Source organism: Delphinapterus leucas, chromosome 19 (assembly GCF_059928025.1).
Source record: "Delphinapterus leucas isolate spDelLeu-1000000601 "Yukka" chromosome 19, BTC_Dleu_Yukka2, whole genome shotgun sequence".
Classification (NCBI taxonomy): Eukaryota; Metazoa; Chordata; class Mammalia; order Artiodactyla; family Monodontidae; genus Delphinapterus; species Delphinapterus leucas.
The window spans coordinates 22,548,082-22,565,062 of NC_143147.1; the positions used below are offsets into that span (position 1 = coordinate 22,548,082).

At 55.9% G+C, this 16,981-nt stretch overlaps 1 protein-coding gene across 21 annotated transcripts in view; it reads left to right on the forward strand.

Moving 5' to 3' along the window:
* MYO18A (myosin XVIIIA) overlaps positions 1-16,981 on the forward strand; it is a 95,194-nt gene extending 78,213 nt beyond the window's left edge. For 13 of the 21 annotated variants that reach the window (XM_089900671.1, XM_089900674.1, XM_089900672.1 and 10 more), the window contains 8 exons: positions 665-781; positions 971-1,054; positions 1,495-1,632; positions 3,717-3,902; positions 4,288-4,427; positions 4,878-4,922; positions 8,322-8,444; positions 15,585-16,981. In XM_089900671.1, the coding sequence (XP_089756797.1) occupies positions 665-781; positions 971-1,054; positions 1,495-1,632; positions 3,717-3,902; positions 4,288-4,427; positions 4,878-4,922; positions 8,322-8,444; positions 15,585-15,729 (978 nt within the window). In that variant the 3' untranslated portion in view covers positions 15,730-16,981. The other 8 variants (XM_089900676.1, XM_089900682.1, XM_089900686.1 and 5 more) reach the window with 6 other exon arrangements.

Below are 16,981 nucleotides of genomic sequence, written 5' to 3' on the forward strand. Positions count from 1 at the left end.
TATAAAATTACCATTTTATTTAAATCCGAGTTAATAAATTTCTTGGCGGAGTCTTCCGCAGCTCCGCACGTCCCGGTAACAAGATGGATGGGGCAGAGAAGGAGCCAATGCAGTCATTTTCGTTTGGAATTACAGGCTAATAGATTCATTCATTTCCTGAAGCTGCTGTTGGCTGTCTCTTCTCCTCCCCCCGCCAGGAGTGGACTTGGCTGTGGGCGCTGGATGGCCAGGGAGCAGGCAGTCCCAGGAGAAACATGCCAGGAGAGTTTCACAGATTTGAGGGGTCCTTCCTTGGGGCCTGAAGGGGGCAGAGTGCGCACAGGTTAGGGCCTGAACACTAGTGCTAGGATGATGGGTCCTTGGTTCTGGACAGACCTTTTCTGCCTTCTCATTAGCCTCCAAAGAGCTGTCAGAAAGCAGCTGTCATTTAGCCCAGGGTCTGCCTGAGCTGCAGAGACAGCCCTTTTCCCTCAGCTCCCTGGCCCACAGCAGGACAGGCAGTTCCCTGAGCATCACTGGTCCTGGAACCTCCTCCAGCGGGTGGACCTGGCCCTATCATCACCCCGTCCCATTGGAGGCGGCCTAGGGAGGTTCAGTCTTTCCACCAAGGGCCATCAGGCAGGCCAGGCCTGATGCTCTCTGATCTGTCTTCACCTCTGTCCAGCTGGAGGAGCAGCTGAGCCGCCTTCAGCGTGAGAAGAATGAGATGCAGAGCCGGCTGGAGGAGGATCAGGAGGACATGAATGAGCTGATGAAGAAGCACAAGGCAGCCGTGGCTCAGGTACCCTGCCCAGGAGTGCCCCACCGCACCCTGCAGAAGCACCGTCCCCTGGTCCTCCTCTAGGTCCCTGGCACAGCCTCTTCTTTGGGGGGGTCATGGTGCCTGTGTGCCCTGGCCTCAGTGAGGGGTGGGGTGGGATGGATTTGGTGCTCATGGGGGATCCTGCTTCAGCACCCTCTCCTTTCCCAGGCCTCCCGGGATCTGGCTCAGATGAATGATCTCCAAGCTCAGCTAGAAGAAGCCAACAAAGAGAAGCAAGAGCTACAGGAGAAGGTGGGGAGCAGGGTCTCCCTTGGTAGAGAGAGGGTGCCAGGGTCACTGTGTGTGGGGACCAACTCCCAAGCTCACAGGCAAGCACGTGCTTCTCTCTGCCATCAGTCAGCGTCAGCAAGTGCAGAGGCCTAGGCTTGGAGCCGTGTCGCCATAGCAGACGTTTCGGCTTCAGCTGCCTCATTTCACATTTCTATGCCCTCTCTGGTCCTTAGCTTTCTCTTTTCTCTCCAAAGGGCAAAATCTGTGCTCGCGCAGGGCCGGGTGGGGAATGCCCCTGGCTCGGGGCCCCATCCTTCCACCTCCCTGTGCATCCCTCCCTCCCTCAGCCTTCTAGTCACCATGGTGATCTTGCTGGGGGGTGGGGAGAGAGAGAACCTGCCCCTTCCCTTTCCAGGCTCAGTTCTTTCTTCCCTTCCTGCCCCTCCCCCCCAACCCCGCAGCTACAAGCCCTCCAGAGCCAAGTGGAGTTCCTGGAGCAGTCCATGGTGGACAGGTCCCTGGTGAGCAGGCAGGAAGCTAAGATCCGGGAGCTGGAGACACGCCTGGAGTTCGAAAGGACCCAAGTGAAGCGGCTGGAGGTGGGTGCACACTTCCCCGTCCAGTCCTCAGCAGGCAGGGCTGAGCGGCCCCAGCGGCTGGAGCCACGCATGCTCAGCAGGGCCCGGCAGGCCCGCAGCCACTCTGCTCCACGGAGGCCTCTGCCAAGCTGCCAGGCCAGCTGACGGGGCGGGTGCCTTCTCCCCCGCTCACCAGGCCTGCTCTCTGGGCACCGCGGAGCCTGCCCGCTTTACATTCTGACCCTGTGCTTGCTTTCTGCCAAGGGACCAGAGCAGCTTAGCTTTTCGTCTTCATGTTTTCCTCCACCGTGGACTCCCCCCCCGCCGGTCCCCTCACTCGCTCTCCGGCAGGGTCATAAATATGCAGCGGACGGCGCCACTTCTGCAAGGGCTGGAGTCTGTCCTCTCATCTCACCCGCTCGCTCTTTCTCTCCCTCCCGTTTTTTAATTCCCTTTTTTCCTCAGTTCTTCCCATGCTTGGATTCTCTGCCTTTTCTCCTTCCCTCTTCATTTTCCTCCATTTTGGCCCCATTTTTTCTTCTCCCTCTGTTTATTTTCTCCCCAATCTCATTCCCTTTCTTACCCTGACCTATCTCTTCCTTTCTCCCCATCCCATTTGTCCTCTCCCTCTACTTTTCACCCTCTTCCCTTCGACCCTTCTCCTTTTTCTGTTCACCTTCATCTTCCCTTTCCACCCCTCCTTCCCCCCAACTGTAATCTCCAACCTCCACATTTAATCCTTTCGGTTCCACCCTCCTGAAGCCAGCGTGCTCCAGCCCCTCCCTCTCCAGCAGAGCAGGTAGGAAGAAAGAGGCCAGCAGAATGATATCTCCGGGTTTACGCCACTCTCACCCTGTTTTAAGTTCTCCTTCTCCATCCCAAGCATGTAGACATCTGTCTGAGCACTGACAGGCCTTCATGAGAAGTATGTTCATGGTGTGGGTGCTGAGGAACATCCCTGCCACCTCCCCATTCACCCCTGAGTCGGTGGAGCAGGAAAGAGGGTGGGGATGGAAATAGGTGACTATGGAGCTGGCAGTGGGCCTCAGAGGGCATTAGCACCCTTGACCTTGGAAGAAAATATGGCTGGACCTCCCAGGACAGGGTCACAGTCCTCTGGCGAGCTAGAGAGAGTGAAGGAGACTTAGTAATAGTCCACGTTCTGCCTTGGTAATATTTTGATCCACGTTTCACACACAGGAAGGGTTAAGTAGGTTGCCTAAGGCCCCGAAGCTATCAAGGGGCAGAGGAGGCCACTGGTCTGGTGGATGTAAAATAGGACAGACCTGCTGCACTTGCCTCCTTTTCTCGTGGGCCCCAGTCCCTTTCCTCAACTCTCTCATTTTCCCTTCTGCTCAGAAAGGCAGTACAGTGGTTTAGATGCACAGAATGTTAAACACATACAGCCCTTAGACATGTAGCCTTATTTTAGAGACATAGAGGCTGGGGGCTGAGAGTGGCGACCCCACGGCCAGTCAGTGGTAGAACCAAGGATTAGGACCAGAAGCAGCGTTCTTCCCTCACGCTCTGCCCCAATCTCCAGGGCTTTTTTTGCTTAGCGTCCTATGGCGCAGAAGGGGAAAATGTGTTCACGTTTCGGGGGAAAGAGAGATTCATCAGGCTTAGAGGAATGGCTTTGTGTTTGGCACGTGATGACTGCTCAGTCTCCTCCTCATCCAGAATTCTGCCATTTACTTCTGAGCACAGGCCCTAGCCTTTGGACCTTCTGGGTTTAGGGTCTCTGAGGGAAACCCTGCTGCCTGTGGAGGCACCACACATGGCATCAGTGTGGACAGGCCCAGACTCTAGCCAGAGCTCTCCTCCGACCTAGGTGGTGATAATGATGATAATAGCACTTTTCATCTTCCAGAGTCCCTTCACGTGCATTACTTTATTCGGGCCTTAAAAGACCCCTGGGGAATAGGTGTTATTCTCCCTTTTTCACAGAAGGACAAAGGAAGTCACCTCCGAGGGCTTTCGTTGCTTGCCCACCTAGCCAGTGAGCGGGGCAGCCGGAGCTGGACCCGGGTCTCCTGAGTCTGGAGCTCTGCCACACCCCGCTCTCTGTCTGGCTGATGGGTCCCTCTTCCCACCTCCCTGTCCAGAGCCTGGCCGGCCGGCTCAAGGAGAACATGGAGAAGCTGACCGAGGAACGGGATCAGCGCACGGCGGCTGAGAACCGGGAGAAGGAGCAGAACAAGCGGCTACAGCGGCAGCTCCGGGACACCAAGGAGGAGATGGGCGAGCTTGCCAGAAAGGAGGCCGAGGCGAGCCGCAAGAAGCATGAACTGGTAATGCCCCCTACCCACGAGGCCTGAGGCTGGCGGCCCTCTGAGAAGCTGCTAAGCACACACCTCACCCGTGGGCTTGTGGAGGGGGGCTGCAAAGAAAGCATGGTTTAATTCTAAACCAGAATTAGAGGGAAGAGAACATGTCAAGAACACAGTCCACAAAGCCTCAGGGCAGGCCAGGGGCCAAGGGTGGTACCGGAGTCTGTGTCAGGCAAGGCCAGGCCTCAACAGCCCAGCAACAGCAGAGCAGAGAAAGCTCTGCAGGCTCTCAGCGGCACCCACGTAGCTGCTGCCTGGCCCAGGGAGACTGGAAGCCGGCCTTTTCTGGGGCAGCTGGGTGAGAGACTGCCCTCCTGTGGACTGGACTGCCCCCTCTCCCTCCTAGGAGATGGATCTGGAGAGTCTGGAAGCTGCTAACCAGAGCCTACAGGCTGATCTGAAACTGGCGTTCAAGCGCATCGGGGACCTGCAGGCCGCCATTGAGGACGAGATGGAGAGCGATGAGAACGAGGGCCTCATCAACAGGTGAGGGGCCTCTATGGCAACCGTGGCCGGCTTGGAGGCCCTCTTGACTGCCTCCAGACCAGGCAGGACAGCTGCAGTCTGGGTCTCCCCACCACTGAGCCTCTAGCCCACCATTGCCCTCATTGCCAGACCCCAGCATGGACCCTGTCCTGCAGCATCTGAGGGCTGGACAGCTGCTGCCCGGGTGAGACTTGCCCCTATCCCACCTGAAGGCCGAGGCCCCATCCTGCTCCTGGGATGCCCGGGGAGCCTGCTCCTTTAGGGTAGGGGAATGATGCCCCAGGCGGCCTGGACCGCCCTCTGAGGACAGCACTGTCCCACCTCCTGGTCTCAGCCAGCCAGAGCCTTGTCTTGCTGAGGAAGGAGGGGTCCTCGGCTGAGAGGTCCACCTTGGTTGACTTTTCTGTGTTCTTCCGGCCCCCTTGCCCACCATTTTCTTTCTGTTTCCAGTTTGCAGGACATGGTGACAAAGTATCAGAAAAGAAAGAATAAACCGTGAGGACTGGAGCGCACGCGCTCTCTGCCTCTCCTCGCGTGGTGTCTAACCTCCCCCTAACCCTGGGCTCCCGCCCTGCTGCATGTCGCATGTGGACACACAGCCTCCTCTCCTCCTCTGAGCTAGTCCCTCATGCTAACACGGCTCACTCTGTCCCAAGGGAGGCAAGGGGGCAGGCCACGCCCTGTATCAGGCGAGGGGGCAGGCCGCGCCCTGTAGAGCACAGGCAACAAGGGTGCGCTCCACCTGGAAGGCTCACTGGCCCCCACATCCTTGGTCGGCAGGATGGGGGCTCTGTCAGAAAGGAGAGCTCATGGGCTTCCCTGGTGGCGCAGTGGTTGGGAGTCCGCCTGCCGATGCAGGGGACACGGGTTTGTGCCCCGGTCCGGGAAGATCCCACATGCCGTGGAGAGGCTGGGCCCGTGAGCCATGGCCGCTGAGCCTGCGCGTCCGGAGCCTGTGCTCCGCAGCCGGAGAGGCCACAACAGTGAGAGTCCTGCGTACCACAAAAAAAAAAAAAAAAAAAGAAAGGAGAGCTCAGCCTCATTGGGTGGTACCCACAGCCTGCCTTCGTGAGCCTCAGCCTCTGCCCCATCAGAAACCAAGTGTAGCCACTTCCCGGCCTCTTTCTCTGGGGAAAAGTCTGTTTGGGCTGGATTTCTCCCCTTCCTTGGGCTCCTTTGGAGCCTGAGCTGCCTGAAAGAAGTGGGTATGTTTCATTTTGAAAGGTCCGCCACCTTCTTTTGGCAGACAAGGGTAGAAGGTGAGGGGCATCTAACAGTTACTTGTTGGGAGAAAGCATCCAGGCAGGGGAAGGGAACACAGCCAGATGTGTTTACTCTCCGCAGGCACCTTGGGCAGAAGGAGGCCCCAGGCATTTGTGCTGCTGTCAGTCAGGTGGCGGGAAGCCCAGTAAATCCACCCCCTGTCCGTTTCCTTCTTTCTGGGTGGGAGCTGGGCAACTGGAGCAGATGTGCGGGCCCTCAGGCAGATCGGGGTGATCCTCCTTCAGGTCTGACAGGGCTGGTCTTTGGAGGTGGTTGTTCTAGCGCCGCTTTGGGTTTCCTCCCCCACTCTCTCTTGCCTGGCAGGCCTCCTCCCCTGGCCAGGATGGGCTGGCGGCAGCGCAAAGGACTCCGTGAGAGCTAATGATAAATGTAATAGTGTGTAACAGTGACAGAGGGCCACTGGAGCCCGGTTGTCACACGCAGTTAATATCCCCTGCCGTTCTTTCGCCGTTTGTTTGTTCCCCCGGGATTCAGCTCCCAGTTAACTAATAGCACATGAGCCTGGACATAAATTGTATTTGACACAAGGTTTAATTCCGACCATTTAAAATTTCAACTGCCCCCCGAGCCTGCCTGCCCCTGGAGTTTGTTTACGGGCCTGATTATTTAAGGAAAAGAATCCAAACATCCTCTATAGGCTTGAAACTAAAGGGAAGGCAAGGGCAGGCAGGCCAGCTTCTCAACCCATTCGCTGCTCTGAATGTCAGGAGGCAAATTCATATTCTGGGCCCATGACTGTCTGTCCCCTGTGTGTTCTAGCCCTGCCATCCTTGGGCTGGAGGAGCTTCGAGGACTGATAAAATGCGCATTTCAGATCATATTCTAAACCACTGCACACGCGCACACACACACCAGCGTGCACTCATGCAGGCACACAGGGCCTGCAGTCCTAGCCAGGTTCCTGCTGACGGCAGAGGGGGTCTTTTCCTCAGCGGCTCTGGGCCCCTGCTCCAAGTTATTGAGCGAGTGTGCTAAGGCAGCCAGAAAAATAACGTTTCGATTTACTTAGAGATACAGTTGTTGTTGCCATAACCCTAATGAAAGCAGTAAACAGCACAGTATTAAGGGAGATTTATACAGAAACGCTTTTAACATGTAGACGTAGATTTTGCAATGCATACAGCACCTCCTTTCTAATGACAATCAGTATGGTTATGAACGGCGGTGATAAGTTACAGGCTCTGAAGCTAGAGAAGGAGGTTTTTTGCACGGGTGTATAAGTCAGGTGGTATTGGCGTTCCACAGGGCCTGTGCACCATAGTAAATCTGCCAGGCTCGAACAGGCACAGGGCTTGCATTAGCCGTTTCAGGGCTGTCTGCTAAACTCCTGTTTAACCGGGGCATCAGCCAGCCTGGTCTTTGTTATAATTCTGTATTTGACGGAAGCCCATAAAATATGCTTCTTTATTCCCCTCCCCACGAGTCATGCTGTCTCATCCCCAGAACAGAGTCTGGTGGCTTCTTCTGTGTGTGTGTGTGTGTGTATATGTGCATACACACCCGCACGCACGTGCGCGCACGCGTGCACACCTGTATGGCTATTTATTCAAGAACATAAATCAGGAATGGGGCTGCTCCTGTTGACACAGATGAAAGGAAATTTATATCATGGAGCAATCCTAGCATATCCATAGCAGGGAACATGGTGAGCAGACATCTTGCAGAATTCTAGAAGCAGTCTCACTCAGAAGCTATATCTCCAAGCCCCTGCTGCTGTGTAAGGAGGTCACCGTGATTCCAGCATCAGAATTTGACTCCTTTGGGCTTTCTTGCAAGTCGAGAGGGCTCAGGCCAGCTTGGCCAGAAAAAAGCCCTGGGGGAGCAAGAGCTGGAGGCTTCCTGAGGGTGGAAGAGGAGACTGGGAGAGACAGAGCCCTTGTTGTCTGGGATTTCTGGGCCCCACTGGATCTCCAGGTGCAGCTTGAATCTCTTACGAACCCCTCGGGAAATGCTGCGGTCCCTGCCTTGTCCTTTCTGTTTCTTAAGGGCCAAGGGGAGTCGCAGGATGGGTCTGCGATATGGCCTGTAGTGCCCAAGTTGGCACTGCATCAGCTCAGGAGACTCCGGGTTCAAGCTCACTTGAAGTCGTAATGAAGCCCTTCTGTTCTCTGTTCCATCACCAGCAGCCCAGCTCTTGCAGCAAAGGCATGGAAAGTGGCAGCAGCTGTAGCCACATTTTTGGGAACAGGCAGACAAGAACAGCAGAATAGGCCCCAGGGAGGAGCTGAAGGGCCCAGGACTCCTCTTTCTAACCAAAAGCCATTTAGCTGTAATTGATGAAGGGACGGTCTCCCTGTCGTTCTCACTGGATTGGTTGGCTGCACAGTAGCCTGTCACAGAAAGTGGGGTGGAGGTGCCTCCGTGCTCCTCAGGGTCTCCTCGGTGGCTGTCACACAATGTGGCCTGCTGAGCGGGGCAGGGTCCTTGTGGATGGTGTGCTCCTCCATCTGACTTGTTCTCTTGTTCTCTCTGACTCACTGATGCGCATGCTGCCCTGCATCCTACCCCCACCCAAGACAAACTTGCTTTGCCACTTTGGTGCTGCCTCCTGGGCCACCAGGTGATCACCTCTTCCCAGCCTTGCCTACCTTTCTGCTCCTCATCCCACAGCGAGGGGGACTCAGATGTGGACTCAGAGCTGGAGGACCGGGTCGACGGGGTCAAGTCATGGTTGTCCAAAAACAAGGGGCCTTCCAAGGCGGCTTCCGACGATGGCAGCTTGAAGAGTTCTAGGTGAGCATGTGGCCGTAGGTGGGAGGAGAGGCCACCTCGTGCCCCTGGGATGGATGAGCAGCGCCTTGATCCCAAAGAGGGTGGGCCTCACGCCACCTGCATCTCTCTCTTGCCTGGTATGTGCGTGAGGGGCCCAGGCCTGCCCCTGGCACATGGGATGAGCACAGGAGGCCTGGTTTCTTCTTAGTCAGGGTCTGCGGCACCCTTAATTTTCCGAGGTAATGTTTTCCTACCGGGCTTCAGGGCTTTGGTTTGGTGTAGGTTTAACTTCATCCCCATTTATTCATTCAACAGATGTTGAACGAACTACCTGATGGTTTGGGCCCTTGGAATCAAGACTGAAATGGGGCACAGGGGGACTCTGGATCCCACACCCTGGACAAGGCCAGTCCGGGCTGGCTGTGGACCTCTGAGGTCTTAGTAGGAATAGCAGCATAAAAGGCCCCAATTCCCCTGACTTCCCTGTCACAGCTACAGACACATTTCTGTCTTTCTCTGCCCATTCTCTTCTTCTTCTGGTCTCTTCACTCGCCCTCCACCATGCTTTCTGCTAACACCCATCCACTGGGGGAACTTGCTCCCCTATTTTCCAGCCCAGTCACAGTCTTCTGATCACACAGGCAGCTAGCTACCCCTGAAATCCAGGTCTCCAATTCCCATCCCTCACCTACAGGCCAGCCGGGGTCCTCTGCTCCCACCCCTCCCGTGGCCACTTCCCTGCTGACTCCGCCCTGCCAACTCAGAGCCATCCTGATCCCCCAGGGCTCGCCTTTCCACCTCCTCCCAGAGAGCGCTGGGTGAGCTGGGTAGAAAAAGTAATCCCTCTCCTTCTCCAGCTCCTCTGAGGCCCCTTCCCAAGTCCAGCCCCTCACCGCAAGCACCCAGCGGCCCCCTCTAATTGGTTTAATTTACTCGGCCAAACAACATTTTGTTATTGGAGATAATGCCACCTTCCCCGCCCCACTGCCATTCACCACGGCGCAGCACCAGGCTCCAGGTAGTTGACAATGAAATAAATTGAACTAAACGTTTTCGAGGGGAAAAAGTGATGAAACAGAACAATAGTCTAATTTACATGACATTCTCCATGAAGCTATTTTCACTGACGCAAATTATTTTGCTTCATTTCCTCCGACGCTCTCACGGCCACTTTGCCAGGGCTGCTGCCAAGTTCTCCTCCCTTCTCCCTCCCCCGGTGTCTTTATTCTCTATGTTTAATGCTTGTTTCTCTCTCTCATTCTCTCTCTGCTGCTGCTAATCCACTCCCGGTTCTCTCCTCCCTGGCCTCACCCCCGCACAGCAGAGCGGCCCTCAACACCCTGGGGAAGGAGGGCAAGGGGGTGGAGGAGAGGCCGGCCTCCGTGCTGAGCTCCCTGAGCTATCGGAAGCGGCTCACCCTGAAGGACTCCATCGGGGGCACTGGGGATGAGGATTCGCTCTTCACCACCCTGAGCGAGCGGCCAGCCTCCCCCGAGAGGCCCCCCCGGAAGGCCCGCGGGGGCCCCAGGGAGGAGCCGGGCCTGGGCAGGAAGTCTGAGGAGCCTGAGGAATGTGGCTCCGTCTTCTCCGGGGTCAGGGGCTGCTCTAGCCGGGGGCTGGAGAAGCCGTGGGGCTCAGACTTTGACCGGGCCTCGGCCATTTCTGCGGCCGTCAGCCGGGCCTCCTCGGCCACACAGCGTGGCTCCGGCGAGGATGGGGCCTGCTCCTCCACGAGCTTCTCGCTGTCGGGCTCCCCCAGTTCCCGCCGCAGCACCTCGAGGCTCGACAGCCTGTCAAGGACCCTCAGCCCTTCCTTGGGCCGGGCCTCAGCCCTCAGCCGGGAGAGCCCCGATTCCCACCTGTCCCTGGGCCGGAGCTGCCTGGATGATTGGGACGATGGAGCCAGTGTGGCCTTGAGTGAGGCCCGCTCACAGTATAGCTACCCATCCCTGGCCCGCAGTCTGTCGGTGCCACCCCAGCCCCGCATCTCCGCCTCCACCACGGATGAGTCTCTCGACTCCAGTGTCCGCCCCATCAGCCGTCACTCCTACCTAGACCCAGACCTGGAGGCTGCCATCCATGAGGTCTTGAGCTACAAGCCCGTCCCGTTCCACCGGAGCAGCCTGGAGCCTGACTCTGAGGAGGATGACCGGAAGAGCATCCAAAGTACCCGGAGCGCCCAACTGGACCCCCCGGCACGAGCCACCAGTATCCGCCGCTCAGCCTCTGCTGCGGACGTCTCTCGGTCCCGCAGCAGCCGGAAGAGCCGGAGCGAGAGAACGAGCAGCTCCAGCTCCAGCTCCGAAGATTCCTCGGAGCACAGGTGGCGGAAGAAGGGGAGCTCTCGAAAAAGCAAGAAGAAGTCCAAATCGAGAAGGAAGAGAACAGAGACGGAGTCTGAGTCCTCCTCATCGACATCCAGTGACTCCACTGTCTCAGGCCACAGCCGCTCGAGCGTGAAGAAGGGCCCGGCTGCGGAGGACAAGGAGGCTGGGCAGGCACGCCGACAGTCTCGGAAGGAGGAGAAGAAGCGCAAGAAAGAGGTGGACAGCCTGATGATGCGGTACCTGTACCGCCCCGAGAGCGACTAGTGCAGTAGGTGGCACCTGGCGTGGAGTGCAGAGCATGGTGTGTGCCGCTTGGTGTGAACTAACGTGCTCCCGTCCCACCCGCCACCACCCAGGCCCCTTCCTGCATTCCTCGCGGGCAGGCCTGGCCTCGGAGAGCCTCCTGGCTACCTCAGAGAGCGGGGGCCAGCTGAGCTGAATAGTCATTCTGGGCCCTGAGCCCAGTCAGCTGAACTCGCTGGTGATGTCCGTCACAGCTCCCACTTATCAAGTCCTAACCCTGGGCCAGGGACCACCCCCCACCCCCCCCGCCAGATACGTGCCATATTTTATTCACTTAATCCTCACACTAACCCCACAACAAATGTCTGATTAGCCCCATTTTATAGAACAAGAAGCTGAGGTTCAGGGAGGTTAAGTTATTTGCCAAGGTTACATAGCTGGTAAGTGATGTTGCCACGATCTGAATTGAGTCTATTCAGCTTGCCCTCAACTACTCCTCCATACGACCCAAGGCAGAGCACATGGGCAAAATGTTTCTTCTGTGTGTCTGGCAGCACCCGCATGGAACTTCCATCCATGACCCTGACACGCTGGGCCCAGGAAAGGGCTCTAGCTGACCCCCGGGCGTGGGTTGGTACGTCACTGGCCATCAGCTATTAAGGGGCCTTTTGCTCAGCTCTCCCCCGCCTGCAGTGTCACCCTCCTCTCTGGCATGCGTCTCGAGCCTAAGAGTGCAAGGCTTACAGGGCTGCAGCGCCCACACCACCGCACCCTGCAGCAGACCTGGAGATGCCTGACTCTCTCCCCACCCCTCCTACCCGAAGCCCACACATGAGCGTCACCTCATCTTAGCTCATCTTGTAAAGTTTTAATGAATAGAAATTAGCAGCTGCTGAGTGACAGCCCCCTCCTGGCTCTCCTGCCTCCCCCAGCCTTCTCCCTGTGGGAGGGAGATCTAGCTGTTAGGCCCTTTGTGCCCACACCCCCACTTGGAAGAAAGGCGAAGACTGACTCACAGGAATACTATTGTTGCCAGTTTCCCTGGTGGGCGGTGACATTTGGATCACCCTGGTTATGTGAAGTTGTTTTTGGCATGGTACCCTCCCAGCGCAAGCTTGCTGCTTCCCAGGAGGTATGACCCCAGAGCGCAGGCCCCTGGGGCACGGGCAATGTTTCCTAGATGCATGGACTAACACACACACCTGTCGCGTGCTAGTGGGCCTCTTGTGCAGTGGAGCAGCTGCCCAAGCACACTGTCAGCTTGGGCGGGGTTCTACCGAAAGGGGCCGGTTTTGTTTTAAGGAATGGAGCCCATGGAAGTGAATGTTACCTGTAGCTATTCGGAGATGGTGATGGGATGGGATTGGGGGGATGGTATGGGGGAGGTGGAACTTGAACCCAGACCGGGCTCATGGCCAACTCAGATTCTGTGGGCCCTGAGCTGCTCAGAAACCAAGCCCTTGGGCTTACCCCTGCTCTGTCACTCCCCCCACGTGGCAGATGGTTGCAGGATGCCCTGGGAAGAGTAGGAAGCATCTCAATTGCACTAGGGAGCTGTTGTCAGTACACAGTGAGAAAAGGCAGGGGTCATAATATTGTGTCTACCATCTCAGCCCTTCCTTCCGCAGCCCTGCTGAGTGCCCTGCTCCCCTAGCACGGGAAGTCAGCTGATGGGCCATGGGAGGAGGTTTGGAAAGCAGAGAGGGCCAGGCCCTTCTGAGCCCGGTACCAGTACCTGAAGAGGGAGACGTGGGCCTAGGCAGGCCATCCCACACCGACCAGCAACTGGTGGATTTCAGACCCTAGTGACTCAGCCCGTCATCACCCTTGACCCAGCAAGAACAAGAACACAGAAAGCCTGTTTCTTCCCTCAGCCACCAGCACAGTTCTTGTCCACCAGGAAAACAGGAGTAGTCCTGAAACCCTGCACCGCCACCTCCAACAAGGATTGGATTCACTGCGGCCAGAGTGGGCACCAAGCCAGAAGCTAGCCACCCAGTACAGAGCTGGCAGAGAAGGTCCAGGGGAGGGAGGACCTAGTTGGACTCAGCGTGAACTGGCTTTGGGTGAATAAACTGCCAAGAGTGGGGGCAGTTTAGCTTCCCGCCCGGTGATGGGGCTCTGCAAGAATGCAGAACACTGAAAGCCTCCATAGCAAAGGCAAGGGGAGGGGGCTGCTCGCCCAGTGGGAATTAGCTTATGCACCAAATGGTTTGTGACAGTGTTGAGCAGGAGACACTGGCTTGTGAGGAGGAAAGCTTTTGAAACAATGTGGTTAAAATGTTCAAACTGCAGCCCTGACTCTTGCCCCAGGGAAGGGGGCCAGCTGCCTGCTGTTGACTCTCTGACAGCTGTGCCTGTAGAAGCCGCAAAGGAAACTGGCTAAAAGAGCACCCAGGGTGGGAGCAGGCGTGTCTCGTGGCTGCACAGAGCAGGGGAGAAAGGCCTGGCATTTAGCGCTCCCGGCTGCCTCTGCCACTGCACCCAGCATCTGGACGGAACAGCGTTGAAACCCAGCTGTCGTTCACCCAGGTGTCCGCCTGGCCGGCACAGGGATATGGAAGTGGGGTCTGCAGCTCCGCTCTGAGGAGAGGTGTGAGGATGGAAAGGAGCACCCCATTTGCATCTGGGTCCCAGCCCTGGCACCTACCTCACCACCCCCCCTCCCCACAAAATTACCCCACTGTCTTTCCACAGAGCCATTCCTTCCTTTGCCCAACAGCAGACCTTAGCATTGGGTGCCCAGAAGTTCTGTCTAAAAAAATGAAAATAAAATCAGGCTCCCGCTAATTCACAATTCAAACAATCCAAAAGCTAAAATAACCCCAGTTTTTTCTATGTTGCACAGTCATCATTGAGCTTTATAATTCTGTCCCTGAGACGTCCCAGAGTCCTTAAGTGCCTTTGGCCCATCAAAGTAAAACTCATTTATGTTCAGACTAGTTTATATTAAATGTGTTCTGTGCTATTCTGATTCCTTTAAAAATGGTAATTCGTTCATGAGAAATACGATAACTATTAACCACACTGCCCCATTCCTAAACCGTTTTGCATAATTGAACAAGCTCTTCTATCAGACTCTTCCATCTCCCCAGGGAGAGAGAAAGAGAGACCTGTCTTTACACACCCCCTGGGCTCTCGCCCAGGCCAGTGGGGAGAATGCAGGTTTCATCTGGTTTTCTCCTCAGGTCAGCCGTCTGGCAGCAAGGTGGAGTCATCAAAAGGCTTTGAGGTCTAAGGTCCCAGGTTCAGATTTACACACTGGCTGTGTGACCTTGGGCAAGGTGCTTCGTCTCTTTGAACCAGCTTCCTCATGCCATTTCATGTGGTGAAGAATAAGATAGCACATCCAGAGTGCCTAAGACAGTGTCTCACATTACAGGAAATACTCAGTGATGAAATCCTTTCTTCAACACAGTTGGAAAAGCTGAGCATGTGGTTCTTTCTTGCAGAACGCTGTGTCCTCCTCTTTTGGTTTGGAGATAGAAGAACTTTGAAAGCGCTAGTAAACAAGGGCCTTCCTCAGATTCTTAAATCAGAATTGTAGACAGTGGGATCACAGGATTCCTGTTTATCCTAGCAGAAGCTCTCTAGGATCTGGAAGCAGGGCTGCGTTCCTGAGATCACTGGGCAGGGAGGGGCCCATTGAGTGCAGGGCACTGGTAGGGGTGGAGCCACCCCGGGCTGCATTTTCTCCAACATTGCTGAAATTACAGTGCACTTGGACTGGCAGAGGCAGTGGAGGTGGGAGGGGCAGGGGAAGGCTGCTCTAAGACTTTGGAAAAGAAAGAAAAGAGAAGGTGACTAGAGGTGGAAATGAGATCCCATCCGTGCTCAACGCCATGAGTCTGCTCCATCCAGGGAGTAATGCTGCTTCATATCTTGGTCAGGGGAGAGCGAGAGGCTCCCACTGGCCTGATGAAAGCCTTGGGGTTGGATTATGGTACCAAGAAAGGGATGACTATGCCACCCTGAAACAGAGGTCTTAACCAGCTCCTACATCCTGAGTCTCTATTCCTTGTGAGTAGATGATATCATGGTCAAGGGCAGAAACTCTCACCGGCCTTAGGAAAACCTGATTAGGAAGAAGGGTTATGATCTGGGAGTATTCAATGGGGAAAGCCCGTCCTTCTTAGAAGGAATCTTTTTGGGAGTAACTTTACTAAGACAGGTTGTAGTCGTGTAATCACCAGACCTGCAGTCTCCAAGTCAATGCAGTCCATGGACTGCCTGTATCAGAATCTTCTGGGGAGGGAGTTGAAAATGCAGAATTCCTGCATTCCACCCAAGAGCTAGCAAATCAAAACTTCTCAGGGGAAGAACCCGGGGATCTTGCAGCCAATTCTTACGCACATTCAAGTTCGAGACCCACTGCTCTTCAGCATTGCTTTTCTCGGAGTTGTAAAAGGTTTCAGAGTCAAAACGATATGCTCCTTTCTCTTACTACTCTGAGTATCTTCTGGGGAAGCTAGGGAAGTCTTCTGCTTCTCAATTTGTGACAGGGTTTGGGGGGCCTCCTCAGGACCAAAGGCTTTGGTGTGGAAGGTAAAGAGCATCCTTCCTCTGTGACCTCGTTCCTCTCTCCCTGCAGCCCCACCAGCTACTGGAAGTCCCTTGCCCCTGACCGGTCAGATGATGAGCACGACCCTCTCGACAGCACCTCCAGGCCCCGATACTCCCACAACTATCTGAGTGACAGCGACACAGAGGCCAAGCAGACAGAGACCAACGCATAGCCCAGGGGAGTGGTGTGCACCCCTCCCACCCACGGCCTACAGCTGCCACGGCGCCTCTCCCGGGAAATGGCGGGGCACGGGTCTCCCCCACCTGACTGCTGATCTGCATGGGAAACACCCGACCCTCTTCGGTCAGGGGGCTTCCCAGGCTGTGGGTATCTGACGTTTCCACGTGGAAGAGGTGGAGGGAAGAGCAGTTCTGAAAAGAGAGCTTTCTGCTCCTGCCTTGGGCACCGTGGATGGCAGGTGGCTTGGCACTGCATAGAGCCGGCAAGTTGACCTCCATCTCAGCCCCCTCCCCCCCCCACCCCCGCTCAGGGACGGTGGACAGATTGCCTACTGGGACATTCTCGGGTTGCTGGGTCCATGGGGAGGAGTTTGGGGTGGGAACAGCAGTTCCTTCCCCATGACTTGGGGGAGGGCTTTCTCTTCTCAGTGCCTGCTGTCTTATTACTTTTTAATTTAAATACCCAACATCTCCATCACAGCTGCATCCCTGAGAGGGGGAGGGAGCTGTGGTGGCAGCTGGCCCGCCTCCCCGCACCGGGAATGACTAGGGGAACCTCAGCTTCATCTTTACTCTTAAGAGAGCAGTCCTTTCTCTGTGCAGCTGGAGAGACCCGTGAGCAGAGCTGGGCCCAGGTTCTTAAGAGTCCGTGTGGGGAGGGGCTCTCAGGTGCTTCTGGGTTCGAGCTGAGCAGGCCTACGCAGACGGGGGTGCATCTGTACCAGCCAGAACTTCTAGCCCCTACCCTTCTTTGTCTCATCAGTGTGTTAAGTGCAATGACCCATTGAAGAGTAAACCCATTCCACCTAATGCCAATTCAGGGCTTATCCAAGCACTGCCTCCCTCCCCCTCTGTCCAAGTTGCCTGGATCACAATCTCAGCTTGAGAGGGAAGGCCTTGGGTTGAGGGCTTGTGATCAGAAAAACTGAAGATGGAAGCTTTGGTCGGTACTGATGTGTATTAGATGCGAGTCCTCACCCTGTGTCCTGAGCCTGAGTCATTTTTCTTCCAGTCGCCCTGCCCACACACACTTATCCCAGACATGACAACATGCAGACTGACAGTCCCAGCTCCCACCCTAAAGATCATCCCACCAACGCCACCAGACAGGGGCCCAAGGGCAGTGCCTGGTGCCGCTCCCATCTGCTGTCTCCCCTTCTCTCCTGCAATTGGTTTGTACTCATTGGGCTGTGCTCTCTTCCCCTGCTTACCTGATGTATGGAAATAAATGTCCTTTTTCTCCTG